We start from the raw sequence: 17,491 nt of genomic DNA on the forward strand, positions 1-17,491 counted from the left end.
CTGAAAAAGGTCCTGACCTTGGCATGAAACTTAAAAAATGAAGTTTTAAGAAAGGAAGTTTTAAGAAATAGAAGAGAGGGTAGGAAATAGCTCCCAGCAATGAGAGTTTTGAAACTGCAGTTTTTCTGTTGGCAGAAATCTAGACCCCAGCCCAGGAGACTCTCCCCTTTTCGGGGGGTCTTGGTCTCAGGCCCGTATTATTTTTGTCACACAGACTATACTGGAGAGGGATGACAGATACCTCATGGTACCAATCCTAGCATTTAACAGGATGAGTGAGAGTGATGATTCATGAGTGCAAGGCTGTCTATTCCCTGGAGCAAACTGTTTACAGAGAATCAGTCTACATTGTCAAGCAAGAAGGATTTGGATCATCTCACAGAACAAGAACTAAGACAATGGTAAAACATAGCACCCGAGTAAGACTACTAATGTGGTGAAGACTTGGAAACACTTACTGGGCATTTGGTATAGTGTTGTATAAATATTGGGGTCAGGAATACCCGGAAGTATTTGGATACTTGCATCCTTGCACTACTGAAGATTATTGCAAATCTAATAGGTGTGTTTATTATGGCCCTACCAAATTATTGATTAATGTTAATTCAGAACCTGGCTGTTCTGGCAAGAGAGCACATCCAAAAATCTTCTAGGTCTGTGTGATCTGGCTGGAATCCAAACATGCCTTTAAGCCAGGAGACAGAGGCAAACAGATCTGAGTTCAAGGCCAGCCTGGTATACAGCAAGTATCAGGTAAAGGAAAGCTTAGGTCCAGGCGTGGTAGTACATGCCTTTATTCCTAAAGAAAGGCAACATTAGTTTGTAGAAGGAAGCACCCGTGTTTGAAAGTGATGTCTAATTGAGTAGCAGAAAAGGTGAAGAATTGGAGAAGATTTGACAGAATAGGATACGCTCAACTCTCACAAGAAGAGAGAGGAAAGGGAAGCTAGTTAAAAGGCAGTTTTTCAGAGGATGCAGCTTTCTGAGGACAGTAAGAGAGAGGTGGGTTGCAGAGAGAGAGAGAGAGAGAGAGAGAGAGAGAGAGAGAGAGAGAGAGAGAGATATCTCAGGTGAAGACAGAACGAACCAGAAAATGAGAAGAGGCCAGGGGATTAGAGCAGAATGCCGAGTTAGTCTGAAGCCAAGCAGAATAATTCTGGGCCGAGAGAGAAGCCAAACTAAATAAATCAGCTAGGAGAGGCGATAGAGCCAGAACAGCTGAGTTGAACCGCCCAGCCTAGAGCTCAGGAAGAACAAGAGCGAGCGACCTTAGTAAGCAGTAGGTCCCAGAGGCTGAAAACATTTTTGGCCTAGGTTAGGTGGTGTGGAGCCTAGAAGCTTACAGGATGAGGCCTAAGTAAGCAGAAGGAGGCAATAATCCTCTCAGACAACAATTGATCCAGGAGAATAGAAATTACTTTTACATTAAATAAAGACCATTAGTCTACTCTTTCTCCATCTTGGCAAACAATCATTCAAAAGTATGAGAGGACTGTAGTGGTTTTATTGGTCTTATTGACAAGGGAACTAAATGAGGGTCTGCAAGCAGGAGGATGATAACTTGAGCGCCTCTGACACCGAGGTTAGATATCTTAAAAGCTACAAAGGCTTCCCATAGAACTACAGTCAACACCGGTTTTGACTGCAAAGGTCATCGGCCTTCATGATCTTAGGACCATGCTCTTAAAGTAACCTCAGTGTTCAGGAAGGCAAAACAGAATTTACAGCAATACCTATTGTTACCCTAACAAGTCCTCCACAAACCCTGCTTTAATCAATATATAGTTTACTTATCAAAAAATCTCTGAAACGTGTCTATCAAATATAGCTGTGCAATGTGAACGACTCCATTTATGCTGTGACAGCATTATCTGATGGCACTTGAATGGACAAGAGCCTGTGTAGACAGACAGAGGGCATGGTGGTATAACCCAGGTCAGCTTGGGAATGAGTTGTCAAGATTCTAATGCATTCGCTGAACGATGCATTGCTCAATGCATTTGAGAAATTCCATCATGTAATTAACAGAGTTACTGGGAGCCCAGAGTGGCCAGGAGTTGCTATTGGACCACACAGAATGACAGGGTACTGTTTAGAGTATTGGCTTCACCTTGCTTAGAAAGTCAGACAGACATATTGGAAAATCTACAGTGCCATCTTTTACAGCTCAAGGATGCTCTCACAGCATATTACCTAGTATTTTGAAATGCTGATAGAACACCTGCACTTGTTGTGAACTTTATTCTATCTTACAATTTTATATTTACTTTTATGTCAGTATACAGGCACTTCACTTCTTATATTTGCTTTGAGTTAGTGCCATAAGCTTCAAACATTACAGATCACTGTAGATCTAGAAGTAGAATTAGAGGTAGAAATCCATTGGCATAATTTCAAAACAAACAAGCAAACAACAACAACAACAACAACAACAACAACAACTAACTTTCTTATGCTTAGCAATAAACATGAGTATTAACCTAGAACACAGTGATCAAGAAGTGGAGGGAATCACTCTTATTTTACCTTTATGGAGATTTACATTTTATCCTTTGTGTTTAATAGAGAAAGAGGCATTTATTTCCCCACAAAACATGGGAAAAACATCTACTACATCTATGTGCAGAGGTGAAAGAGAATATGAAATAATATTTAGGGTAATAGAAAGAGACAAGTGTAATATGAAGGAATAGATTCCAAACTTTTCTTCTGTTTTTAATTACCCATCATACATCTGAAGACCCAAGTAAGAAGTTGATGCTTTTAAAGGGAAAAAAATGTCATTAAATCCCTATCACCACCATCACCACCATCACCACCACCACCACCACCACCACCACCACCACCACCACCACCACCACCATCACCATCATCATTATTTAAAGAAAACATAGGATAAATATCTCTAGAATTTGGAATTGACAAAAATTTTTAGATAAGGCCTCAGCAGTATGGTAGACAAACATGAAAATAGACAAATGATATTTCATAAAACTAAGAAGCTTAGCCAGGCGAAAAGGTACACACCCATAATCCCAGCACTCAGGGAAGTAGAGGCAGGTGGATCTCTGTGAGTTTGAGGACAGTCTAGTCTACAGAGAGAGTTTCAGGAGAGCCAAGACTACACAACGAAACCCTGTCTCGAAAACCAACCGGCCAAAAAAACCACCACCACCAACAACAAAAACAAAACCAAAACCAAACCAAACCAAACCAAAACAAAAAACCTTTAGAAGAGAAAACTCAGAGAATGGAAAAATGGAAAATACTTGTCTACCATCCATCTCAAAAAAGGTTAATATCTAGAATATATTAGGAGTTCTAGGGACTCCACAAAACAATAGCAAAATAATAACGTATATCAGCTAAAGATGGACATTGGATATAGCTAGACATCTCTGAAAATAGGTCACATAAATGTGTGCAAAATGCAAAAGTGTTCACATCATTAATCATGAAGAAAATCATAAACAAAATCAAATTAAGATATTCCCTTATCTCTGTAAGAATAGATCTTTACCAGAATAGAATTACCATATGGTCCAATAATCCATACGCTACTGTGTATATAAAAAGTGACAGTCTTGAGCCGGGCGTGGTGGAGCACGCCTTTAATCCCAGCACTTGGGAGGCAGAGGCAGGCGGATCGCTGTGAGTTCGAGGCCAGCCTTGTCTACAAAGTGAGTCCAGGACAGCCAAGGCTACACAGAGAAACCCTGTCTCAAAAAACAAAAACAAAAACAAAAACAAAAACAAAAAAAAAGTGACAGTCTGCTATTCAGATCTAGCCAATGGACAGCACAGTCTCCACAGTTGTGTGGAGAGAGGGGACTGACTCTGACATGAACTCTGACACCCCATATTTGACCACTTCTCCTTGGTGGGGAGGTCTGGGGTCACTCAGAAGAAGGGGAAACAGGCTACCAGAATGAGACCTGATAGGCTATGATCATACGGTGGGGGAGGAGGTCCCCTCTGACCTAGGGGAAGGGAATAGGGTGAAAGAGGGAGGGAAGGAGGACTGGAAAGATACAAGTGAGGGAATAACAATTGAGATGTAATCTGAATATATTACTTAAATAAAATAAAATAAAATAAAAGATCTTCATGGGGGGGAGTGACAGTCTGTCAAAGAGACTTACATACTTCCGTGTTTGTTGTGGCACTATTCATAATACTTGAGAAATGAAAACAGCCTAAATGTCCATCAACTGATGAATAGATAAAGAACACTGAATGCTATTAGGCTGGAAAAAAAAAACCCAAAAACCAAACAGCTCTGTTACTTGTGACATATGTGGAACTGGTAATCTGGCCAACCACTTAATCATGAATCACTGTTTAACTTTACAGACTGATCTATTGATACTGTTCAATCAGTTTAAGAGCATGATACGACCACTTACATTTGCCATTTCATTATTTTATTGCTGTTCTTCTTAAATCCTCCTTTCCTCCATTTTCAATGTTGGAGATCATATACCAGGCTTTAAGCACACCAAACTAGGGAGTGTAGCATCAGATAACTGTTTTAACCCCAATACTAACAGGATCCTTAACTTCTTTTATAAGAATGAAATAAAATTACATGTATTTCTGATCTAGAAATTCAGGGGTAGTTCATAGCTCTAGGGTTTTCTGGCCTTAGGTAACCCCAGCTTCTCATTCTGTAATCCCTAAACTAGTGCTGTGTGCTTAAAGGTCAATACTAAATTTTGGCTGTTGTATGCATAATAAAAGTCACAATATGAAGGAAAGGAAAAAGACCCTTAGTTTAAAGACATACTCCAGGAGTTTTAGATGCCATTTTTTAAGTCCTAGGGATTGACACTTATTTACTTATTACTATTTATTATTATTATTATTATTATTATTATTATTATTATTATTATTATTATTATTAATGTTGTCAAGGAATGCTAGAAATCCAGAAGCTTAGAAAACATTCTGAGAAAATTGAATAGATACTGAAAATTAATTAGTAGCCTTTAAATTTTTAACAACTTGGCTTTGTTTATTTGGTTAGGATAATTGGATCTACTTTAACATTTTGCTGGAGGCAGAAAGGGGTACCATAACTGGACCATATGTGTTTTGTGGTGCATATCTGCACATTATTATAAACATCAGTATTTCCACATTCAATTATTCAGCATTTTCCATGAAATATTTTAATACATTTTTAATGAGACATTAATATTGTCATGCTATTGATAATATAATTTGTAATTACAATGTAGACTGGAAAAGTTCTAGAAGAGTTTTTTTCATTAACACATGGTATCAACCAATAGCTGACAAGCTTTACTGGTGCTCACGTTCTGATACAATGTACTGTTTGATGGAAAGGTGACAAAACTGCATTATCTTTAATGCTAGTCACTAAGATAAACATTTCTTCTCCATCTGCCCTCTGCCTACAACTTGCTTATAAAGCATGAGATTAAAAAAATATCCTTGCTTCCTTCTTCCATCTACAATAAAAGCCTGGGCACATGCTTAGTCCTCAGGTGAGCACCATGGCTGTCCTGACTTCCTGGGTCTGGCTACTGGCTGGCTGCCTTTCTGCAGCTGTAGCAGAAGACTCTAGTATCTCAGCTCTGTATCCTCCTCTCTGGGAAGAGAGCCCTGAACAGATAAGTGATTATAGGTTGGAAGATGGCAAGTACATAATGGACCCTTGGGTGCTCACTGATAGAATGGGGATGTACAGAATCTTACTGAAACAGACGGCCCCGTATTTTGCAAGCTACGCTCCTGAAAACAAACAAAACATTTTGTGGGGATTGCCCTTGCAGTTTGGCTGGCAGTACACAACAGGTAAGAAAGACTCTTGTTCTCCTGTGTGCCGGTATAATCGTGACATATTAGGAAAATGGGATGCTCCTTCTTTTACACTGCTGTCTAGTTTTATGTTACTTTGACACAGGCTGAAGTCATCTGAGAAGAGAGAACCTCAGTTGAGAAAATGCTTTCATAAGATCACCCTGTAGGTCATTTTCTTAGTTAGTGGTTGATGTGAACAGGCCCAGCTCACTGTGGATGTGGCCATTCCTGGGCTGGTGGTCCTGGACTCTATAAGGAAGCAGACTGAGCAAGCAATGAGGAGCAAGCCAGTAAGCAGCCCTCCTCCATGGCCTCGACATCAGCTCCTGCTTCAGGGACCTAGAACAATTTGAGCTCCCATCTTGCCTTTCCTCAATAGACTGTGATTCAGCATAAGTGAGCTAAACCCTTTCTTCTCCAAGTTGTTTTTGATTATGGTGTTTCATCACCCCAATAGTAAACTTAACTAAGATGCCTACATGTCTCTTTGAAAACTGACTCTCTTTGTTTACTTTTTAATCTCCTCATAATCTTTGTTTCTTCTATTCCTATTTGTCCTCATCCATAAATCCTTCCCCTGTAGGTTGAAGGTTTCTACCAGATACTTCGATGACACATAGGCATAGAGACCAACCATAGGGACACACCCTCTATCTGATGTGTTGAGTATTTTCAGAATAGTTACTATACCACTGCTAACTACGTGTTCCTTCTTGTCTCTACGAACAGACAGATGAGAATTCATTAGAAGCTGGGGGGCGATGTCAGATTACATTGACCTTCCTGAGAGTCCTAATTGTAATTGCCTCACCATAAGCATGAAATTACAAGATAGCAGTTTCCTGCTAATGGCGACCTGTGCCAATGGTTGCTTCTTCTTGGAAACCAAGCTCTTTCCAGTGTATGTGCATAGAAGATTTTGGTGGCAACATATTCATCTCTGAAAAGATAGTTTCTTCTGGCTGACAGAAGAAATGCATGAAAAGTTTGGCACCTGGTGCCTAACCCACAGTGCTTACTCATTGCTCAAGCTAGTAAGAAAATGGAGGGGGAGAGGAGAAGGAAGAAGGATGACGATGTCAGTTTTGGAGAAAGGGAAAGATTATTTTCTAGTGTTCTGGTGTGTATGTAATGAATAGTCAACATGTAAAAAACTTCTGCTACCTTCTCTTAACTCATGTAGACGTCTCATGTGTGCTGAACGTTGTTATCTCCACATTACAGGATGGTGCAAATTGAGGCACATGTGCCCACGCAATTTAGGAGATGTAGACCAAAGGTTTGCTTTGACTCTTAGCCCATCTTTGTTTCTGTGACTGACTGTTGCTCTCATGATTTTATTAGGATCTAGAGAAGGCAGTAAAATGTGTGAAGTTATATAACTAAAACTATCTATAGCCTATAAGTCAAACGTTTGATGTGGCTGAATAATGTGATTGAAAAATAAAATTTTTAAAAATAACAGTAAGTAAAATATAAATAATTTGGAAATTTTTGTACCTATAAATTAAATGCATGCATTTAGCAATTTTAAATGTGCATGATAAACAAATACAACTGTGCCTTCTCTGTCTCCTAGGTAGATTAGCTGATCCCACTGGAATGACAGACTGTGGCTATGAAGCTGGAGACCCTTTATGTGTCTCTGTGGACAGCTGGTGGGCCGGTAAGGTCACTTCAATGACAAAAATCTTACCTTTACTTCAAAGACTACATTTAACCTCCATCTTAGAGATAGAGACTTCAAGAGGAATCTATTTCATCACACATCAGTGGCCTTAGTGACATGTGGCAGAACTGGCCAACCAAATGGAATATGGTGATTTTAAAGGATGTATTCAGTCCTTTCACTGAAAGAATGAATTAAGGAACTGCAAAGGCCTCTAGGGACCAACACTGTCAGTGGCATAACAGGTTCCCAAAGGAACACGGAATTTTTGAAAAGTGAGACCAAGATAGTAACCCGTTCCTGTTTTGCGCAGAACAAATGTACTAAATACTGAAACTTCTAAGCATGCTAGAGTGGTATTAAACTTTGTCTGGTCAATTTATAGCTAAGGCTTTAGATATATATACAATACTAAATCCAGTTTGAATGTATTTTCCAATTCTTTCATGGTGTGTTTTGGTTTGAAATGAATTTACTTAAATTTTATTAGAATAATTTGACAATGATTATAAATGAAATTGCATTAAAATTTACTTTCTTGGAGTGACTCATAAATAGTATGGAACATTGGGTGGTTCTCTTATGCTAACTTGAGTCATTCTTCTCAAAATTCATTAACAGACGGGTGGACAGTTCTAGAATTACAATTGAGTCTGATTGGCTTGGTGACAGGGAGAGTTAAGCATCAATATAGGCCACTTACCCAACTAAATTGAAATGCTTAAATGTGCTGGACTTGCTTCTCCATACCTGGAAAGTTTGAAGCCCCAAGAAAGCCTATCGGGTGGCCAGTCAAAAGCTTTTGCTGTAGAGAAATAGGATAAAAGAACTTAGTGATATTATTTAAAAAGTAGACTTAGTTGTAAAACATAAAATATGCATTTTCCATATTTATACATATGCTTAATTATTTTAGAAAAGTTTAAGATCAACAGTGTGGTCTCATTGAGAATTTCTGTGCTATTTTGTAAACAATTTGATAGTTCTTATCTCCTTATTTATTTAATGCTTTGAAATGGGATTGTTATCCAATGCATTAAAATCACTTTTCTTAAAAATATAATAATATGGCACTTCAGTGTGTATATATACTCAGGATTATAGGACTATTAAAATATAAGTTGATTTTCCTCAATAATTTTTAGTTGATAATTTTGAGATCTGTGAATTTTCCTTAATGCCTTATGCTTCCTCAAAGTGTGCTCTGTTATTTGTTGCTGGCTGTCGGGGGCTAACCTGCTTTTTGTTCTGACAGATGTAAATTATTATCTGAGTGTGTTACCTTTCCTCGCTGCTGTTGATTCTGGAATACTGGGCATACCATCAGACCAAATCAGCATCTTGCCACCACTCAAGGATCAGATGATGTTTTGTTATACTGTTTCTGACTGCCAATCCGCCTTCCCCAAAACAATGGGCAGATGGAGTGCCTTTTTTCAGGTTCTTTGTTTAACTTTTATATCACACTCCTCAGACATGCCAAGAGAATGCTTTTGGTCAAAACATTTTGTTAAAGACTGTTTATTTATGTGCTGTATGCTTTACTTAACATTAAAATGTAAATTGTAAGTAGATGTTTTTACTCATAAGTGATGTAGAAATACAGTGAGTGCCGGAGAAAACCATTGTTCTCATGCAGCACTGAAACAAAATGGATCTGTTCTCAATTCAAGTAAAAAAAAAAATACCACAAATGACAAGTATGGAAGCCATTTTAATAGAGAATAAATAGGCAAGTGAGTAACTCAGACTGGAGGCCATTTGTGAAATAATGTAAGAATTGGGGTTATAGGTTTGTTTTAAATTAGTCTATCAAATAATTGAAACTGAATTAATAACCACTCACATGTAGGTAGAGCTAAGCAATGAGAAGTTGCTCTGAACTATCCACTTGATGACCAAACTAAAACACATTCATCAAGCACAGAAGGTGAAGGTTAGGGTTATCCATATCTATATCTATACCAATGTCCATATCTATCTATCATCTGTCTATCTATCTATCTATCTATCTATCTATCTATCTATCTATCTACCTATCGATTGCTAATCCATTGCTTTATATGTAATTTAACTTTCGAACCTTTTCTTATCACTTTGAAGCTTTCACGAGAATATTAACAATGCTGACAGAAAAAATGACAATAGTTCTGTCGAGTACAAAACACGGACACTGCAGATACTTGAAACCCATTTCAACTGGATGAGATGGTTAACTGAAAAGTAGTAGATATTTTTTCCCATTGCTGTTAAGCACTGAGGGTGCAGCATGTAGTAACAGCATTTTCCTTGGCCCAATGCTGACTATTGCTCATCTCTCTGAGTCTGGTAGGATTTAAGGGAGAGCTGCCCACATAACACTCTTTCCTTTATGTTTTAGTACATGCAGTCACCTTCTAGTGACTTTGATGGCCTCTTGGAATATTTATGGGCTGCCCATACATCATCCTTGGAGTATCCCACCAGAGCCTTTGTAGACAGGTAAGACATATTCTTTGTCTCTGTTTTACTTTGAGTTTTCCATTCCTTTAATAAAAAACAAGGCCAAAGACAAGTCAGGAAAGAAAGCCTTTGTTTCAGATTATAAATTATAGTACATCATCAAGGAAAGCCAGGCCAGAATCTCCAGACAGAAGCCAGAGCAGAGACTGTGGGAGAACACTGATTAGCTGCTTCTCTTCATTTTGTTTACCTAACTTTCTTATATAGCTGAAAGCTACCTGCTTTGGGATAGTAGTGCTTACAGTGGGTTGGGTCCACAAGCATCAATTGGCAATCACCAAAGAACTTCATGGCCAATCTTATGTACACAATTTCTGAACTGAAATTCCCACTCTCATCCAGGTTTGGGTAAAGTCGACTAAAGCCAGCAAGCATAGCCTTATTCATCTTGTCATTTTCTTTTAGGACAATTATAATTTTTAATCCTAGTAATAAAAACAATTGTGGTCACTGGTAATTATGATGGTAAAGGGCAAAATTATAATATATATTTTTGGGGAGGTGGAAAATGTATCTGAGAAATAGCTGGGAAAATAGCTCAATTGGCAAATCCCTTCTATACAAACATGAAGACACAAATGTGATTCCTAGAACTCATGTAAAAAAAAAAAGCCAAGCATCATGGTATATATTTGTCATATTCATGCTGGGTATGTAAAAAATTAGTAGATCCCTGGTATTCACTGGCTAGCCTAGCCTTCATGGTTACTGCAAGCTATTGGGAAACCCCCTTTTAAAGGAAAAACAAAGGTGGGCCACATGCATGCACACTCCTGACACAGGTGCACACACACACACACACACACACACACACACACACACACACACACACAAGATGTACTCATGGACACACATAGAGTCTGAGAAAAGGGGATGAAATTACCTTGTGAATAGTGGTGGTCAAGTTGCAATATTTGTTATTTTCTTTTCCAAGTTTCCAGAATTTTAAAATTTGTATAAAGATAAATCGACAATCAACACAAGAGCAAAATCTTACAAAATTGATTTTTATTTGTATGTGTGGTTTACCTGCATGTATGTTTCTGTGTACCTGGTGCCCATGGAGGCCAGATAAAGATATCGGATGTCCCAGGACTAGATAGATGGTTGTGAGTCACCAAGTAGGTTGTGGAAATCAAAACCAGGGCCTCTGGGAATCAAACCTGGCATCTCTGGGAGAGCAGTCTGTGCACTTACCCACTGATTCATCTCTTCAGGGCCCAGTACAATACAAATCTAAACACAGCTATCATGGGTATTTAAAACATTTAAAATTTATGTAAGACGTTTTTCATTTTAGATATATTTCCTTTCACTTATGGCTTTATATATCCAATTTCTTTGCATTTAGAACGGGCCAAACTTATTTAAAAGTTGCTTTAAGATAGAACATCATAGAACTTTTGGTTAGTAGATTATATAACTATCAGGATCCTATCACTAAGTATAACAAGACATTGATTATTGCAATCTACTTCCTGAGCTTCGGCTTTTTTCCCTTGGGCTTTCCTATAGTGCTAATAATATTTAAAGCCAATTTTTAAAATGCTACCATACATTAAATAAAATAATAACAGTATTCTTTAAGAATAAGAATAAAATAATAACAGTATTCTTTAATAAGAATAGTGAAAGAAACCATTAAATTTGTCACTGTAGTAAATTTCAACTTTATTCCATTTTATTGGTACTGAGTCTGGGTCTTGTCTGTTCAGTTTGTCACTTAATATCTTACAAGTGGTGGACAGAAAGCCTAATGTTCACATCATGACCCCCCAGCTCATCCCTTTCCCCTGCAGGCTCTTCTGCCTCTAGTGCACAGGGCTTACAAACTGGGCTTAAACGATCACTTCTACTTAAGAGTTTTCTCATATTTATAAAAGTTATATTGATCCTACAAATATGCTCGAACTACTACAATATATAGATAAATGTAAATGAATGAATCAGAATATAAACTGTGGGCTCACTTCTTTTAATGAGGAGACTCATGTCTTTTGGAGATATTAATCATTGCTGCAGCCACTAAACTGAGCAAAAAGCTTAATATTGGAGTGCTATCTAACATATTGGATGCTTTTTATAATCTCTATAAAATTAGCTTTAAATGAATCTTATACCTAAATGTTAACTATCAAGGGCAGAACGTGTGGAAGATAATAGAGAAACGAGGGCTCTCTGAGTTTGCCATCCTGCATGCAAGCCCCTGTGGCAAAATGCTTTGCGCGGAGGCAGCCCCCATAGTGCAAAGCCCATCGCCAAGAAGTCCAAGGAGTGACTCGGACTAAAAGGGACCTTATAGGTGATCTCATCTGGTCCCTACTCACCACGACACCCCAGGACAGACGCACCATATCAACTTCTACTGCTCAGCCTCCTGTTCTTCCTCTTGGTGGGTAGTGGTTGAGGCTTCTGGCTTGCCAGAACTCAGATCACACCACGCAGCAGCAGAGCTCATAACACATGGCTGGAATTCAGGCGGCCTTAGGCTTGCTACTGCCACGCTGATGGAGGCAGGAGACTCCCAGCTGCAACTGCCAGCCTCCAGGAACAGAGCCAGCTTATCAGTTTTCCCTGCCTCAATTCAGCGCCTTTTTTTCTCCTTTGAAAATATTTAAAATGAATTAGGACTCATGACCAGCAGATGAAGTGTGGCCTTTTTTCTCAGAATACAAAATATAAAACAACATTCAAACAATTAAACAAGTTTATAGACATAGAAAGAAAAATTGACAACACGGTGGCCACGAGGCAGACAAACGGTCAGCCGGGCAAGACAAAATGATAGTCTGCTGACTTCGACAACATATGGCTGAACAGATTCCAGGTGTTCCTCAAAGGGAACCAGGGAGGCATCGGACGTCTCCGGACCTCCTCTGACCTTTAGGAGATTTGCAGCATCCAGCTCTTCTCTTTTGGGTCTCAGATTGGTACCACAGAGCAGCTCAGAGCAGGCTTGTAGGCTTACAGGTGGGGATCGCCAAACACAGGTTACAGGTGTGAGTGCTCCACTTCCGGGCCAATGCACGTACCCAATGTTGGGTTTGGGGTGCGAGCTGAGAAACTTCACTTCAGACAAAGAAGCTTAAAATGAAAGCTTTATTTTCTGAGCTTAAGGAGGCAGCCAGTTCGGGGATCTGAACCGCGTCCTTGAGGGGAAGTTGTGTTGCATATTTAAAGGGTGAAAACTACAATTAGCTCATACAGGGGTAGGATGGTGGAACAGGGTGGCCAGCTCTGACTCAAATTATTTTGCTAACAAGCAGTTCTAGCTAACCTTGAAAGTTTGCCTGGCAGTCCAGGGCAGCTGGACTTATGGTTGGGGAATTTTTGCTGATTAATAAAGCCATAGAATATGCTGATCATAAACATAGCTTATGGCCAATCTGACCTAGTATAGAGATTCTTTTACATCAGCAATCAGCTGAGATGATGGGGCTGGTGGGCCTGAAATAAAAAATATCTATAATTATGCTACCCAAAAGGAGCATGCCTCAACAAGAGAATAGTAATTTCTCAGTCCCCAGTTCAAAAGTGAAGTCAAGACCTGGTTGCTGCAAGCCTCAAAGTCAGTTGCTACTGTTCTCTTTTTTATTTGAGAGGACAAAGACACTTGTGTTTAGATCAAGCCAAGGCTTACCTTAGGAACTGAATCAATAGTCTCACCTTGTAGTCTATGAACTATGGTACAATTGACATGTAATAAAGCCCCCAGATTTGGATATTGAGTCAGTAAAATGAACACTGGCAACTGTAGTAAGCACTTGTTGAACCACCATTTAAGACAAAGTCTGTGGCGTTTCAATCACCCTCTCTAGATATTCCTTATGTCTCTTTAGAGTCAATTTTCCTCTCCTTACCAATGTCTTTCCTTTAAAAAAAAAAAAGTAAATCCTATACAAGTTAAAGTTCTTAGGTCAGGGAAATAACTTTTGGGACATTCGTCTCCGAAGTTAAGGTTAACCAATTCGTGCAAGCAGGATGCATTGTTTTCGTTCTTCCTCTGTTTAGTTCATGTGTTAAATTAATTAGTTAATTGTCAACTGAAAAAGACCCTGACCTCCTGAGCCTTCTGCTTTGTATCCCAACTGTGAATTGCAATCACGTGACACTAGCCCTTGTTCATATTTGTTGTTGCATAGCCTACGTTTGTTTTTAAACTATGTTCTTAGCTTATTCCATGATTTTAAAACACAGTGTGCCTAAGGCATGACATGAATGGAAAGTGGAATATTAAAAAGAGGTGGCTAATTGGATAACCCTCCATAGATTTAAATTTTATTCCAGTGGCTACACAATTCCTGAAAAACAAGTCAAAATCACAGGGGTATCACACTTTCTTTCAAAGTAATGTTTGGATTTCATTTCTTGGTAGAGGATGATTTCTGCAAAGTGAGGTTTAAATTCTGAGGAAATAAATTATAATTGATTTCTTTGTCTACCTGTCTTGTAGATATGCCTATTATTCTGACCAAGAAGCGAATTTTGAGAAAAACTGGGCTATCGCTGTAGACTACCTAGCTGTGACCCGTTTTCCCACAACCCTGAGCAGAGTATATAGCTTTCAGAAAGGTCTGCCCCCACATGTTCTTGTTGATACTGACACAGCCCCTTTTATTGCTGACTTCACTCCTCTTCAGAACAAAGTCCTGGTGTTGCTCAACGTTCTTGGTAACATTCATCGTTTTACAGGTAAAAATTCTAAAAGTACTGGGGGGAGAAATCACAACTACATAGATTGGATGAGTACATAAATGAACTTAAGTAGAAATATCTTCACAACATCATGCATTAAAAATGTGGGAGTTCCTGTGGATATATTTTGCATTTTCTTAGCAGTAATTACTCTTGATAGATGCTGAGACCATTGAGCAACCACATTTTTGTTAATTATGACATGACATGTCCCTTCATCTGGGTACCACACTGAACTTTGACATCTGTAATATGAAGTAAAATATATAACATAAACGCACACACTCATATACAGTTATTATTCCACCCATGAAAACTTTTGGGTTTTTAAAAATCCCTTCTATTTTAATTCTTAAGTCTAAAGAAGACAAATGAATTTCAAGAGAAAATTTGCCATCACGAATGAAATCTCTGATCACTAGACTCATGAGATGCTTTCAACCCAATACTACTAATCAAGGAAGAAGACCTGTGCTTCATAAAGGCAAAGTCAGAGTGAAAAACAGGCTTCATTAACTGTCTAAAAATCGCAGTGGCATCCTCATGTTATACTTGTGTTCTGGGACCCCGAGATAAACACACACACACACTATCACTATTTTTAAAGGGAAATTATTTGAGTCCCTAAATTATAAATTAAACAAATTAGATAAGAGTGAATTATATTCAAATTTGTGGAAAACTTTTCTATTAGAATATCATATCCACCAAGTACACTAGTGTTCCAGTGAAACCCATGAAATGTCTCTTCCTACATCAGCCTTGGTTGCGGCATAATACTGTCCGTCAGCAGGCAGCTCTCCTTCACACAGTGAAGATAGACTAGCCTTAAGTTGGTAGGTGATACTTGGGAGATTTATACTAGAATTATCTCACTTTCTCATAAACACACTGTGCTTTATTAAGTAAACTCGTTATGGTTATGGAAATTGTTTTTTTTTTATAAATTTTTTTTATTATTATTCTTGTTACATCTCAATGGTTATCCCCTCCCTTGTATCCTCCCATTCTTCCCTCCCTCCCATTTTCCCCTTATTCCCCTCCCCTATGACTGTTCCTGAGGGGGATTACCTCCCCCTCTATATGTTCATAGGGTATCAAGTCTCCTCTTGGTAACCTGCTGTCCTTCCTCTGAGTGCCACCAGGTCTCCCCCTCCAGGGGACATGGTCAAAGGTGAGGCACCAGAGTATGTGAGAAAGTAATATCCCACTCTCCACTCTACTGTGGAGAGTGTTCCATCCATTGGCTAGATCTGGGTAGGGGTTTAAGGTTTACCGCCTGTATTGTCCTTGCCACAAGCTATGACTGACAATTTAAGAGCAGTTTGTGTATATTTTTTCTTCATCATTAATGATTGCACTACTTAGAAAATGTGACATAAAACTTTCAGGTCAGGTATTGCAAAGTAATAATACTATCAGTGAATCAAATTTACTTTTTGAACTGGTGATTTTAATGTTAATTGATAGAAAGCGAATGAAATTGATCATCTGACCAATGGTTATTGCCTAAGGGACATAAGAAATATTTTCAGGAGGAGTTGACATGCTCTCATTTTTTAAAAAAAAATATCTTTTCTAGGATCATTATTTTTGACTGCGTGGGAATCTGCCATGAGTACAAAAGCTGCAAGGAAACTATTTCTAATATCATTTGAAAAGTTTCTGGAAACATCCTCATAAAACATAAAACTTTTAGCAAATAGTGGACAGCTGCCTTTAACTACAAACAATGAAAAATAATGAATATGATCACAATTATGTATGGCTATGATTTGGGGTTTTTTTTTTTGTTTGCTTGATGTTTGCTTTTCAGGGTTTTTCCTCATGTATTTCTAGTATTGAATTTAAATAATTTCACACAGTGACTTTTGAATTTTAAATTCTTCAATACTTAATCTTAAGATATAAAGATACCGGTAATGAAAAACAACAACAAAAAAGAAATCATTAAACTGATATTAGGGTTGCATGGCTGTTGTGATACCACTCTTTGCAATGTAAGTTTTTATGAAATATAGACTATATTTGGTTTAACCAAAACCCAGAACATTTTAAAATCAGATACTGATATCCAACTTAACTGTACTGAGGCTATTAAATGCTAAGCAATTAGAGCTCGGCTTGTTTTTGGTCTGGGATGGGGAGAAGCTACAGAGGAGCTTGCCTGTTTCCTTCTACAGTCTCATCATCTATTGCCTAACATTCCAGCTTATATTAAAAAAGAAAGAAAAAAAAGACATGGCTGGACAGATAGCTCTGTGATTAAGAGTATGTATTGCTTTTTGCAAAAGATTTGAGCTCAGTTTCCTGCACCACTTGGAAATGTGGCTGCAGTCTTGCAGTGATCACAGATGACATCCAAAGGGATCAAGGCTGTGAACTCAGATCCAAGCCCAGCAGGGAGGCCCAGACCCAGTGCTGAGAATTTTTGATACTACGAACAATCCTTGTGGCGAACACAGTGCCTAACCCACGTAAGAGAATCCATGTCTGATAAGATCAGAAGCCCAGAAAGGAGGGACCAGAAGCTGGGAAACAGTAGAGGGAGGCACAGCAAGAACCCAAGTAACAGGGATAACGCCGCCTCGTACTTAGAGCAAAGGCCCAGTTGGGGTTTGTGTTGAGTGGCTAGATAGAAGATTCCATCCCCCAGATCACAGCCATCTGTATTGGTTTACCTCTCATCTCAAGCACCGGGGCTTTCATACTACAGATTTTGAATGATAAAGGTTCATTCCAGCTTCACAAGAGATTGCACCAAGTCTCTGAGGTCCAGGAAGTTCTTGGTATACCAAC

The 17,491-nt window shown here is 38.6% G+C and overlaps 1 protein-coding gene across 1 annotated transcript; it reads left to right on the forward strand.

The window, feature by feature from the left end:
- Positions 1–5,519: 5,519 nt before the first annotated feature.
- Positions 5,520–16,375, forward strand: LOC311594042 (protein LEG1 homolog; the record flags this gene model as incomplete). Its single annotated transcript, XM_084775457.1, has 6 exons — positions 5,520–5,820; positions 7,406–7,492; positions 8,751–8,935; positions 9,876–9,976; positions 14,451–14,689; positions 16,275–16,375. 6 exons carry the CDS (start codon positions 5,520–5,522, stop codon positions 16,373–16,375), a joined length of 1,014 nt encoding a protein of 337 aa, XP_084631583.1.
- Positions 16,376–17,491: the final 1,116 nt, after the last annotated feature.

The sequence above is a fragment of the Acomys minous genome (genome assembly GCF_964271855.1).
Source record: "Acomys minous genome assembly, chromosome: 3".
In the NCBI taxonomy this organism is placed as follows: domain Eukaryota; kingdom Metazoa; phylum Chordata; class Mammalia; order Rodentia; family Muridae; genus Acomys; species Acomys minous.